The sequence below is a fragment of the Plectropomus leopardus genome, chromosome 21, assembly GCF_026936395.1.
Source record: "Plectropomus leopardus strain MGB_pleo_1.0 chromosome 21, ASM2693639v1, whole genome shotgun sequence".
Classification (NCBI taxonomy): domain Eukaryota; kingdom Metazoa; phylum Chordata; class Actinopteri; order Perciformes; family Serranidae; genus Plectropomus; species Plectropomus leopardus.
This window is the reverse complement of record NC_142196.1, coordinates 16226279-16240241: the sequence shown is the minus strand read 5'-3', so window position 1 is coordinate 16240241 and position 13963 is coordinate 16226279. Positions and strand designations below refer to the sequence as shown.

The 13963-nt window shown below is 39.6% G+C and overlaps 1 protein-coding gene and 1 long non-coding RNA gene across 3 annotated transcripts in view; one reads left to right on the top strand and one right to left on the bottom strand.

The window, feature by feature from the left end:
- Positions 1–7158, top strand: part of LOC148186041 (uncharacterized) — a 21781-nt gene extending 14623 nt beyond the window's left edge. Inside the window, exon 3 of the long non-coding RNA XR_015775327.1 lies at positions 7040–7158. This is a non-coding gene — a long non-coding RNA (uncharacterized LOC148186041). The remainder of the gene's footprint in view (positions 1–7039) is intronic.
- spice1 (spindle and centriole associated protein 1) lies at positions 5944–13963 on the bottom strand. Of its 2 annotated transcripts, none has more exons than XM_042510538.2 (18): positions 13794–13963; positions 13479–13574; positions 12693–12740; positions 12410–12550; positions 12198–12300; positions 11913–12031; positions 11704–11792; positions 11420–11562; positions 10597–10722; positions 10212–10486; positions 9008–9139; positions 8784–8910; positions 8593–8706; positions 8048–8481; positions 7092–7278; positions 6940–7003; positions 6209–6272; positions 5944–6105 (listed from the first exon to the last, which is right to left on the bottom strand). In XM_042510538.2, the coding sequence occupies exons 2-18, from the start codon at positions 13572–13574 to the stop codon at positions 6046–6048; spliced, it is 2322 nt and encodes a 773-aa protein (XP_042366472.2). In that variant the 5' UTR covers positions 13794–13963; the 3' UTR covers positions 5944–6045. The 2 variants fall into 2 exon arrangements, with proteins under 2 accessions (XP_042366472.2, XP_042366474.2); XM_042510540.2 differs by having other exon boundaries at positions 5944–6102.

Sequence of the window (13963 nt, the reverse complement as noted above, 5' to 3'; positions counted from 1 at the left end):
CTGGCCGGTGGGAAACAGAGAGGAGGAGAAGGGAGAGCACCCCCCCCCTCCCACTCCTCACACACACACCACCAGTACCACCACTATCCCTCCACACACACTCCACCAGCCCGTGCAGCACACACAACACTCCCACTGTTTCACACCGAAGCAATAATAAACACTTGCAATAATATTTTCACAGCAAGCAATAGCCTGCTTCAGATCAGAGCCTCGCACAGCTGCGGAGCGCGCTCACATGGGCACCCACTCACACGCACGCACAGTTTCCCCCGTCACGCACGTCACTCCACGCTGCTTCAAATACGTGAGACATTTGAAAGTGAGAAAGTTAGTTAGTTAGAGAGTTAGTTTACAAAATGACCTCTGAACATGACAACAATCTGCATCTGCACCAAAACAAACTCGCTTAGAGTATCAAAGATAAGATATACTGTACGTTTATAATATTCCCAGTGCACAATGTGATTATTAAACCACTAAAGTGTCACAATATCTGTGATCACTCATTATAATCTCATTTATTTCAACGCCTCTTTTAGGTTTCCACAGATATTACAAAAGTCACAGAAATAGCAAACATAATATTAACTTAACTAATGCTGTGTATCATTGCTTTCTTTACTTTTTAGAAAGAAAAACAATATTTTTTGTGTTAGTGTTATGTGCAGTGTGGTTTTACTAAATTATGGGGGGGACCCAAAATTGAGCCAGTGTTGCACATTAATATTGCCCTCTAGTGGCGTCATAAGCACACGACAACATTTAAAGGTGAACACCAATATATTATTTCCATGGCTGAGGGAAGTTTGATTTGATTGATTTATTTTTATATTATCAGATTTTATTTTATTACTTGATATTTGTTATATTACTTACTATACTTGATTACTATTCTTTTATTTAATAATAATCTAATTAGTATTAATGCATTTTGTTTATTCTGTAATTATTATTATTATTATTAGTATTATTATTATTATTGTTGTTGTTGTTGTTGTTTATTTTATCTTCTTTGTGTGAATTTGTGACTGTGTGAGGGGATGTATCTTTCTATAATGATGTGCATGTTTTGATGTGCAGATGAAACTTCAATAAAAAGTACTGTTTACAAAAAAAACAGAAATAAAAAAAAATCAGGTAAGTTAGTCTCGAAGTTTTGATGTTCAAGTATCAAGTATAAAATCTGGAGCTGCTCAACAGACAATGAATGGGAGCCCGATTTTTTGGACACTAAGATGGTTTATTTTCTTCTTCATACCCAAATGAGCTTTATTCAATTGCAGAGTTTTCAGTTTTTGAACGGGTAGAACATTTTTCCCCCAAATTATTGTTGAGCTCCAGAGAAGAATTAGATTTCTTTGAGCTTCTATAAATCTTAAAGAAACCTACAAAGGTAGTATTAACCCTTTAACACCTGGATTGCCATCAGTCTATTTGTGCTGCATTCAGACATCCAGAAAACTGTTTATAAATCGTTTAATTATGTATTTAAAATCATGTTACAGAAAAAAAACAGAAAAACAAACAAACAAAAAGTAGCACTTTCTTCTGGGGTTTTTTCTTCTTTTTTTAAATTTTTTATTCTGCTTATTTTCACGACAATTTTCTGATAACATATGACTAATTTCTTGGTGATTTTGGGACAATTTCTTGTTATGTTGCTGGTCACCTTTTTCCCAAATATAAAGCCACTTTGCTCAAGTTTTTAAAGGGTTAAACAAACAACATTTTGGTCCGCAGACCTTTATCAGGTTAAAATGTGATGGGTTATTTGGAATAATGAGTTGGCATACATTTTTTTTTATATATACTCAAGAATCTGACTTTGCAGAAAAAAACAGATGTATCCAAACATTTTAGCGATCTATCCCATGATATCTCAGGAGAAATTATAATGCTAAAAATCAGAAAAGAAAGAATTATAAAAGCTTCTCTCTTTCGACAAATAAACTAGCTCCTTGCTCAGGTCGCTCTGGAGTTGACTGAGCGTCACTTTGGACACTATCAAAGGCCGCAGCAGTGTGAGCCAGTCAGTGTGCACAAGTGTGTGTGTGTTTTTCTGAGTGACTTCAGCCTCCTTCACTGAGGTGAAGTGGGGGCAGATTTAAATGAGTAAAGAAAACTACCCCCCCTCCAAGCTCCGCTACACCCCCCCGTCATTGTATGTGTGTGTGACTTTACTCCAGTCTCACCGGGTGCATTTTTTTACTAAGATTGTAAAACTCCTAATTAATATCAATTGAGTTTCCCTCCGCTATAAGTTGCATGATTCAAGTGTGAATATATGAAGTGAAGAGGTGTGCTGAGGCTGCTGAGAGGCCCCGATAAAGGTGGTGGTGTGTGTGTGTGTGTGTGTGGGGGGGGGTCACATGGGAACCTTCCCCAGGCCCTGTGATGGGGGGGGCATTGAGAGGCACTGGGGTGGGGTTAATCCCCATTCACCCCGTCCTTCACTCAGCCTGGCCGGGCACAATAAGCCCCGCCCGCCTCCTCCTGCGTCTCCACGGTGACCTCTGACCCCACGTTTACGGCTGCTGTCCCTGGCCCCTTTATGCCTCCATCCTGTTATTATCTGCAATATTTACTCCTTTTGATTTCCCTGCTGGCCATTGTGGTCGCCCACACGGCTCTCCTGACTGACTGGAAAACTCAAGTGCTCTCCTTCCTCCTCCAGCATCACCCCCGAAACCTTAAAACCCTCAGCAAACACTACCTGAAGTGGGAATGAGTCAGCTTACAACCACTTATTTATGGCTTTTTGGATTTGGCCACAAGGAGCCGCACAGAAGAGCAGCAGAAAACAAATGGGTGAAGTCCAGAGCAGTCACCAGAATAAATGACTGGAATTGTATGTTTTGGAAAACCATGGATAGAAATGTCCAACTATGGTATGTTGACCAAAAATCACGCAAAACGTCATGGTATAGTATACCGTCCAAAAATCACAAGACGTCATAGTATAGTATGTGGTCCAAAAATTACAAAAACACCATAGTATAGTATGTTTATGACGTGTGTAGATTTCATAAATATTATATCAAAGTTTCTAAAGTGACGCAGTATTTGTGCAGATTTTGTCATCGTGAGGTCGAGACGATGGTGGACGGTGTGATGCATGTGAAACGCCTGCCAAACTGCAGACCACTGTTTGAGACCAACAAACACAAAATGCGGTTGTTTTCTCACAAGTTGCAGGAGGCAGCTATTAACTCTTTCACTCACCAGTGAGAGTGACTCCAGGTCGCCACCTGCTGACTCCGGGCTGCAGTGCACCATCTTCTCCTGCACACACAAACCAGCGCAAATGACATGAATGAAAAGACGAATGTATTAGTCATGTTACAAATGACAGAGATGCAATATGAACAAGTGGAAAAATGAAACCTAATGATGCCAACAAAGTCAAAGAAAATAATTTCAAAATTAAATTCTATAGTTTCCAGATATGCAGATGTTGAAAACTCTTGTTCTTTCTGATGAAACTTTAATCCATTTATTTTTTCAGGGTAAAATAACGATGACATTTTTTGGTTAAATTGAATTTCTCATGTTTTTAATAACTGTAATATCACTCATGATTTTACCCATAAATATACAATCCGTTATTATGATGATACGTTGTTAGTTTTTTAATATGTTAATGGGTTAATTCTTTATCCACAAAAAGGTTCAAAACCCTCTTTCCATCTTTCCATCCAACACTTTCCTCTCTTGCTCTTACAAAAAAAGCAGATTTTTGGACTATTAGAAAGACCTATTTTGCAAAATGTGTATAATTATTTTTGTTTCTGTTCGTGTCCATACTTTTTTTTATTTTACTGAGTTGTGTATTGATACTATGATTATTTATTATCATTTATTATGATCTAGTCCTGCAGGTCTGTCACGATGCTGTCAGTGTTGGAGGGAGAAAAAGAGAAAAACAGTTTACCTCAGATGTTTCCGTATGTGTAACCAGATTTTCATGATCGCTAGTCCTCTCTAGTCCCTGTGGCTCGCGGGTAATAAAACGGAAACAATTTCTCTAATTTTAGCTTTTTAAATTCACATCAAAATACGGCAACACCGCGTTTCCTCCACTACAGCAAACATTAACCTGAGTCTGTCACACCAACACCTGTCCCCTGTAAAACAACAGCAGGTAGGAACTATTGTTACGTAAACTCTCTCTCCCTGTTATCTTTATTATTTTTTATTTCAGTATACGGCTGAGTTAGGAAAAGCAGTTTGCACATGAAACATTACAATTTACATTTTTTACTATTGATCTTGTACACATCTTGTTGATGTAACAATGCAAATCCCCCCATTGTGGGACTAATAAAGGATTATCTCATCTGTTATCTTAAATATATAAACATTTGTATCGCCAGTCAAATGAAATGAAATTAAATAGTGAAATAAAATAAAACAAAACGATAACATTTGTGGGGATTATGATAGTAAATAAACCATGGACAGCAAGGTCAATTACTGAAAGACTTGGACATGACATCGTACTGTTACTCTCACTTGAGGCAAAGAGGACATAAAGCAGCAAGATTAAGGCACACATGAAAACATGAACAAAATAATAGTGTGAGTGCTGTTCCTGATGAAGGAATTATTACTGTATTTTTTAACTCTGTAGGTCCAAAATGTGGAATTATTGTTGCTAAATTATTCATCTTTCCAAAGTATTCTGTAAATCAAATTAGTGAAATAACCCAAAAATATAATGTGGAGTATGATGTGGACAGTAACTAGATTCCGTATGCACAGGCCAGTAAATCACAGTTAAAGGAACATTTCACGTCACAAATGATCATTTGTGAGTCAGTAACTCATCCTGCGTTACGCTAAGTGCCAGCACGTCTGTACGGTGAACAAAGAATCCAAAAACAGGAAATTCTTGGTGACTTGAAGTAATTGTGGACCAGTGTTTAACAACAGCAAATATATAATAAACATGCATTTATAAACTCTCTCACAACACATACAGTATAATCCAGATCTCATCGATCCTTTTGTATGCTGGATGCTTCCCAAATACATTTTTGCTCTAAACCTTTATATTTAAAGCTAATGCAAAATAAGACAAAAAAAAACCTGCAGAGGCGCCCCAATTTTCTGTGCCTGAGACGATGTAGAAGTCCTTTAAATAGTAAGGTTACAGCGAAAATGTATGTGTTTGGGAAGCATTGAGCACACGAATAAAAGAATAAGACATGCATTATACTACAAAAATTAAGTTTGTACACAGATGTTTTGATGTTGTCACCTTTGAGTCAAATTCATCAAAACATTTTCTATATTTTTGTTCATTGTGGAGGCATGAGAGAAAAAAGTTTTCTTCACAAATTAGATGTCACATGGGGTGACAGATATACAGGATCATTTGAAGGGCGGAGTACTACTTTAAACCAACTAGTTTGTGTGAATCTTTTAGGAAAAATAATAACAGAAAAAGAGATGATTGTTGAGACCACAGGGACTCAGATAAACTAAGACTTAAATGGCCACAAGAGGCCATACGTTAGTTAAAGTTACAGCAGAGAGGACTTGGAAGCAACTCTTTTCCTCGTCTCCATTCTTTCTTCCTTTTGGTCACAATTTATTGGTATTCAATTCCTCCTCTCTTTAAAAAACATAAATACACTGATACTTAGGTATATCAAACATGCCTCAAAGACTCTTCAGACGCTTATACTGAACCTTACTGCCAGGTGTGATGAAGCTGAAGTCTAAAATGTTTCAGAGGCCAGAACACCATATGGCCATTCAAACATTCAGACACACATCGCTCTGCAGGGAAAATCATTAAATCGCATTTGGGTTGAATGAAAACAGGTACTCTGGATATTTTACTGTCTGCTCATATATCACTCACAGGTACATATCAGGTTTTGCCTGCTGCATAGCGTGTGCTATAAAACAGTGATGACAAAAACATAAAGTTCATTTAAAAACATTTAATTCAGTGATTTAAAATTGCATAGATAAAACACTAAAAACAACGTCAGTTTTAAATGTCCTCGGGCTGAATCATTATTTCTCCTCTTGTCATCTCACATGAGCAGATAAAGCAAACCAGCCTTCTCTCTCTCTGCGTTTCTCTGTCTGCTGTGCGGAAAAAAAGATTTTATAGAGTTTCAGATCCAAGGTAACAGAAAACTGAGTACTTGTGTGTAATCTATAGTGTGTGTGTGTGTGTGTGTGTGTGTACCTTTGTTTTGCCATCCCTTGTTTCGCCTCCAAAACTGTAAGAAGACACTTCAGAACCAGCAGATCTGCACAGAAATACAAGAATGTTAAAGCTTCAAAGACGGGTTTACAAGAAACTATGCGTGTTAAATACAGGGTTCCTGCAGCTTAAGGCAAGGTAGATTCAAGACTTTTTAAGACTATTTTAATGCCACTTGGAATTGTCTTTAAGACCAATTTTATAATGATGAAATTTGAAGGACAATTTCATTTTGCCAAGATATTTATTGTAGCATAAAACAATCCTTTTCAGAGTGGAACACATGAAAGACAATGAACCTATCATATTATCACAGAAGCATCTATTTAGTTTACCAATAGAAGTGGGAAATATCTGGCATTTTTGGCTGGTTTTCTGTGTGATTTTGTGTCTCAATCTGTATATGAGATTTCATTATTTGAATTCCCATCATGACCAGTTTAAATTACTTATCATTTTGAGATTTTACAATGCAATGTCAGAAAAAAAAGATTAATAAAATTGTACTTCCCCATGTCTGAGCATTTTTTAAAAAGTTCATTTAATACCAATTAAGGCCTCATTTTTAGATAAATGGATTCAATGCCTTTTAAGACATTTTAAGGACATGCAGAAACCCTGTAAATAGCATGCTGAAAAACACCCAGGAAAGCAAAAGTTAATTCCAATCCCTCATCAGAAAACACTCTCAAACATCAAACAGAGCTACTCACCGTCTCTCAAAACCACCAGGCTGTGACAGGAGCTCCTGTGCAGGCAGCAACTCTGGACTTCCTCCTGACAATGACATGATAAAGATGATTTTTCTTACAGGAAATACAGGAAATTGGAGGCGGACAGAGACGTGTTGGTTGAAGCACTATACCTGCTGTATGTGGGCTGAAGGCCGAGGGAGGAATGGGGGAACCAGAGGGAGAAACTTTGGCTGAAACACTTTGCTTCTGTTGCTCAATAAGCTCCAGCAGTCGACCCCTCGCCGCTGCACTTTGTCTGTTCAGCTCCAGGAGGCGCTGCTCCACGCTGCTCACATGGAGGGGGTTAGGAGATGTCGCCTGAGCAAGAAGACGGAGACAAACAAATAATTGGCTTCATCCACGTATCCCTAACTTCTATCTTTTCTTTGTGTTTTATGCATTGAGAGTAACATGTGACTGAGAAAATTATGATAAATTATGTAAAGAGTGTTTCTTGCTGACAGACAGAATCTCTCTGATTTTAACTGTATCCAAAATAAAAGTGTCCAGGGGAAATAACAGATCATGATGAGAAAAATCTTGGTAATAAATGAAGTTGTCTGTGGTCTTTTTGTTGTGCAGTCCTTCCGGTGTTTGAGATTCAAACTACCTGATGACAAAAAGCTGAAAGACAATAAGGATCAGTGGTCTGTCTATGAGGGACATTTCTGTGGATTTGGTGCAGAGAGATCTTTCCTCCCATGCACTTTTTAGCTTCGAAAAAAAGTTTTAGCACATTTTAAAAGATGGCCTCATGCTTGCAACCAATCACATGGCAGGTCTGTTATGCTCATCATAATGTCTGGCAACGTTCATGTTTTGTTTCCATGAAAAAAGGACAAATATTACCTAAGATGAAAAAAAAGAACTCATCTTAAAAGATGAAAAAAAAAATTATATTTGAGGTACGTCACTACAATGTAACTCTCTATGACCCTTACACTTTTATAAAATACTTCATGTAGGTTTTTTAAAAAGAGAAATTTAATCCAAAACATCTTTAAAAAGTAGGTAATTCTGTGACAATACAATATTTAGAAATTCATAAATATGTCTTTTAAGGCCATGTGGGGCGTTATAATCTCACCTGATGCGTCAGTTGCTCTCCCTCAGCAGCCTGCACAGGCTGACTCCTTCTCCCTGTGCTGCTGGAAACAGACGTCCTCCTCTCTCCAACACTGTTTGGTGTGACTCTTCCTGTGCTGCTGGAGCTCGACCTTGTCTGCACGTTGCCACTGTTCGGCGATCCTGAGACCTTTGATCCGAGGCCTTTAGCCTGGCTAAGCTGGGCCTTGATCAGCTCGTTCTGTCTGCTCAGCTCAGCGATCTCAGCCAGCATGGCCTCTGGAGAGAGCTGTGGGCTGAGAGGGTCAGAGGTCAGTGATACTGAGGACGTGGAGGGCAGGCCGGTAAGAGGCAGGCTGGTGAGGCTAGAGGTTGAGCTGCGGGAGTGGACGTCCTCACGGGAACGAAGGATATCTACAGGAGGAGGCTCCTGGAGCAGCGGTGCAGGATGATTCACTAAAGAAGAGAGGAGAAAAGCGAGGGAGAAAATTGGGATCATTACAGCTGAGAAGATGGCATGAGGGGATACAGCTGAAATCAGATAACTTAAAAGAGACGTGCTGTTACCAGGACGTTGCTGGCAGCTGTCTTTCTGTCGAGGGGGAGAGAGCAACACAGCAGGAGACACAGAGACTGGAAGTTGTTCTGGATCTCGCTCAGCAACTGGTGCAGACTGACAAACTGTTTATGATACATAAAAACCCATTATGCACTGTTTACCACACACACATATTCATTCAGACACGCGCTGTATGAACCTGCAGCTTTGACATCAGACTCTTGAGGTATATCAGTGTGAGCCTCTAGTAGTCCAAGTCCTCCCATCACCAAAACTACTGTGTCTAACTTCTGCTCCAGCTCTGCTGTCCGCTGCTGCAACTCCGCCTGAGAGGACGCAGACACAAAGAAACAGGATTCACGAGCACAGTTAGAATCTGGAAAAAACAAGTAGTGTCAGATCATGTGGTTAGTTCTGTCTCACCTGCAGGGCGGCGGCCTCTTCTCTCAGAGTCATCGTCTCAGCAGTGAGAGCATCAATGAGCCCACGCTGCTCTCTCAGCTCCTCCTCCAGTCTCCTCCTCTCACGAGCCTCCTCCTGAGCCTCCTCTTCCCTCTGAGGACAGTTAAGTTCAGTCAGCGTTATGGAATTAAGGATGATCCACCACCGTGTCAAACATCAAGCTATAAATAAAGTAAATGAAACCAAAATCGATTAAATGATGCCTGGAAAGTAAGAAACACTTTCTAAAATATAAAACTATGACATGCTTTGGAAAAGTGATAAGCAGTAATATTTAGGGGCAACAATGATGGCAAAGTTTGTTTTCCTCTTTTTCTTCTTTTTCTTTGAAATACGTGTGTTCCTTCACATCATTATGTGTCCCATCTTTAAATTCAGAGGTTTTGGCAGGTCCATGAACACAGCACAGGCAGAACTCTTTTTTTTCCTCAGCAGCAGTTTGTGACTCGCAGGGTGGATGACTGATCTGTCGATCAGTTCAAAACTGATCAGATCAGATCAATGGATGAGAAGAGCCGCTGCTGAGAGTGAATGCAAACTTTTAGACCCAGCTGTACTTTCAATGTGCCCAAAGTTCTGCTGCTCCATTTTTGCCCAGAGTGCGCTCTGCACTTCAAGAGTGAGGTGCAATGAATAACCGAACGGTATATATATTGAACAGTTCAGCTCCCAAAAATAGAAAATCCATTTGTGGCAGCAGATCGGGGTTGGAAATTAGCACAAGCCACCAGCCAAATGCTGTTAAAAAATGGAAGTGGCTGCTAGATTTGCTTCAGTCACCAGCCAAAATAACTATGGTAATATTTTGAGTGACTGGTAGATTTTGGAGTTCAGCAGCCACAATGGCAGCTGGACAAAAAAGTTCATTCCTACCCTGGGCAGATGTTGTGATCATGGCTGTCCAACACAAATAAAATAATGTGTGAGAAACCCTGGATTTTCATCAAAACCAATAGTATGGTCCTTTAATAGTAGCTTTGGTCTGGAGGCACTTAATACTATGTTTTACCTTTGGACCCTCAATGACACCAACAAAAACCCATTCAATAACAGTTAAAATATCAATAGAAATAAGAGGCTCTTGTGAGAATTCCTGTAATGTGTTCATGCATGTTGTCGAACATATGTGTGTTTTAAAAAGTCCTAATCGGAGCCACTGCAGTACCTGTTTGAGGAGGTGAACTAAACGTCCCAGAGTGGACACCAAGGCGACAGAGAATCCAGTGAGGCCTTGAGTCCTGTGCGGTTTCTGACTCTGTGCTGAAGCTGGTTCAGCGTCAGGACTCAGAGTATCCAAGTCTGCCTCCACCTGACCCAGCATGGCCTGCAGCAGGCCCAAACTGGACTGGTCCCCACTGAGAGAGGCAACAGACGAGCCGTCCAGCTCTGAACTCTGAGAAACACACTTCCTGCTCCTGCTGGTACGACAACTGATCCTGCCTGAAAAAAACAAACATAAAAACACAATAAAGACACCACACATTTCTTCTCTTTATTGCAGTATTGTCACAGAGTGACATATGGAGAAACAGCTATGTTACTGGTCTTACCTGACTGGCTGAGAGGCAGCTCAGGGTTCAGGACCTGAGAAACCAGGACTGTTGGTTCCTCCTTGACTTCCTCTGACTGGCTTTGTCTGGACCGAACACGCTGAACAGCCACTGTGGCATTAAGAGCTGAAACAATGTGGGATGAGTTTGTGTGTGGAAAGGGATTTCACACCTGATACATGAATACCTTTTCTCAGTCCACCATTGGCTTAGCTAATGACACGCAGAAGATTTCAAAATAAATTGAGACTCTCACAAGATACAGTTACTATTGCACATCCAAATAACAGGCAACTAATCTGCAAATCAGCAAGAAAAACTGTTACAATATGTCAGCAGTTTATAAAGGTTTCAATGACCTTGCTCCTCCCTGCATCAAAGATTTTCTTTCATTTTATGTTCCAGTCAGATCATTTTTCATAGCTTTTTTAAAATTTTCCTCATGTGCCAAATAAAAGTAACCAGTAAGATGGCCTCCTGTTTTGTTTTTTTGTGTTTTTAAATCTTTGGTGTTTACTTTTTCCATTCTACTGACTTTATTCTTTATTTGTTGTAATTTATTGTTAGAATTTTTAGTCTTGCAAAATTGTATTTATTGTAGTTTAAGTATTTATTTATTTGGATATATTGTTTCAGCTTTGCTTTGTGAAGCTATTTGAGCTGCATGATTTTATGAAAGGTGCTATACAGACAAAGTTGATTTTAAATATGTGTTTCCTTGTGATGAATAAATGAAATACACTTGATATACATATATTATTCAACTGTTGTTAAAGTACATGTAATATGTGTTTTTTAAAGTGTTCTTATCTTTTAACCCAACCTGTTTGGCCTGGTGCTCTGTCTGACGTGCAGGGAGTTACAGGAACTGTATCCCTCTCTGCCTGCGCAGAGTTGGGCCGACAAAGTTTCTGTCGCTGTGTTCCTCTTCTCCGAGACTGTGCCTTCATTTTTTGTAAATTGGACCTGCAAAGAAAAGTATCACAAGCAAAGGAGAGACATGGTCGGTAAATTATATTTACCTTTCTAGCAAGGCACACAAGTCGGTTTCTTCTCTCAGACTGCATTGTGTTTTGCAGGTGCTGTCTTTTCTACAGGCATTACTACCTTTGGATTAAATGATCGTCTGAGCTGCCAGCAGGACGGGTATCTTCATCACTGTGGTCTTCCTCTGAAGCTTCTAGTTCATTAAGAGCCTGGAGGAAACCATTTTACACATGCAAACATTTTAATACAGATCAAACTTTTTATGTAAGAAAGCAAAACTGGGATGTAAAAAGACTTACAGTGCATTATTATTAAGAAAAAACACACACCTGTTGGTCCATCATAGACTGGCTGAGCTGTGACAGCTGAGTTGGAGGATCTGGTCTTTGGAGAACAGGCAGCCCTGAGTCAGAGTCACAGTTTGGAGCCATCGTCACACTAGGGTGCCCTGCCAAAATTCAAAAACACACTGTACACAAGAAAGCCTCTAGCCTCACAAGGAAAAAACTGATGCCTTGCTAAAACGGGTGAAAACATGTTGTGTCTGCTCATGTCTACTAGCAGGGAACAGATTTTCTTCATCATTGCATTTGTAAGTATGAGTGTGAATCTACCTGTCTGCCTGCGTGGAGCATCTCCAAACAAGTCTTTGACAACAGCCATGGCTCTGTCAGAGCGAGCCAGCACATCCTGCAGCAGCAGCTGGTCAGAGAACACCTGCAGCAGTAAGACAAACCACCATCACCAGCAGCAAAAACATCTAAAGCAAAACAGCTGAACGCAAAGAAGACAGTAAAAGTTAAAGTAAGTTCATTGTTGCACACACCTCCCTTATTATGCTGAGGCTGGCTTGGTCTAGAGGTGCAGGGCTTCCAGCATGTCTGAAACGGCGTTGTAGAGCTTTTTCTCTCAGCTCCCACTGCGCCGCTGCCTTGTTGTGGGACTTGTGAATCTCATGACGATGGCTCTGAAGCAGAAGCAAACAATCAGACAAGCATATATGGGCTAGAAGTACCCACTTTAATTGTTTCAAATTAATTGTTTGAATTGCTTTTCAGTTGCACACAAACACAAGAACCAGCGAAAAAGCACAAGGTCAAACAGCGTACCAGCTCTGCAGGGGACAGCTTGTACACAGACAGGTCATTGACAGTGCTCTGAAACCAACAAAAGAGAACTGTCAATTACTCAGTGAATTTTAAAATGTAGAGATAATACTGCTTTTATTAACCCTCTGGTATCACTTTAATTTACTATTGGCCATTAAGGACAAAAATGTCCATTTCCAGTTTGATTACACAATGTCACCGCTGTTTTTTTCTGAGACCCCCCCATATTGATGCATTAATATTTTTTACCCTTTAAAGCTATAAAAAAAAAAAGTCCACTTCCAAAAACTGCTATAAAAATATAACAACTACTTTTTCCCTCCACTTTTTTGGGTTATATCTTTCCATCAACTTCAAACCTGATCACACCAACCACATATTCAATTACCATCAGGATTTTAGCCCTTTAAATACCAGTTTGATTATATAATGTCACTGTTTGTTTGTCTTTTTAATGAAAAAACATACAAAAATGTAATTATTTTCCATATAATAAATGATGCCCCCATCATTTAGGAGGATTTTTTTCAATCACACTCGGATTTGTCAAAGATTGGCAACAACATTGATTTTGATGCATTAACAGTTGATGTGGAGTGTAAAATGTCAATTATAGGACTCTTTAGAAGATGATAAGATCACTTTATGAGGGACAAAACAAACATAAGTGGGCTATCCTCCTAATTATGCGGCAAGAATGTATTCCCCAAAAAAGTGCAAGTATACGACATAAGCACACAATTGTCTAGTCTCTTTCCAACAAGTTAAACATATGTCGGTACTCACCACCCAGTCTCCTTTGGGAGCTGCTGCCTTCTTGGGGCGAACAGGTCTTTTTCCTTTGGTGTTTTGTTGTGGACGTCCAACTCTCACAAACGACATCTGTTCACAGACAATATGAAAAGTAAGCTCCACAGGTTTAACAGTAGAAACACGAACCTTTTGTTGCGTTTACACACAATGTTTCTAATGAAGTTTCCTTCACAGTTAATACTACATATATTTGGGCACCAGTAACGTTAGCTGTTTTCACCGAGCTACACTCGCTTTGCTAAAACGTGATTCCACACTAAGCTAGCCAAATATTGAAGCAGCACTTACGTTTTATGTTACGTAGCCACGGTTAGTTTTACAAGAAAAACGCTTCAGGTTGTCTAAAACTTTGACACCGAAGCTTTGACGAAGTTGAACAGCATCAATATCTACTCTTCGGTTTGTTGTGTGACAGTTTTTCAACAGTTGCGCGCCACTTCCTGTGCTGTTGCCACGGA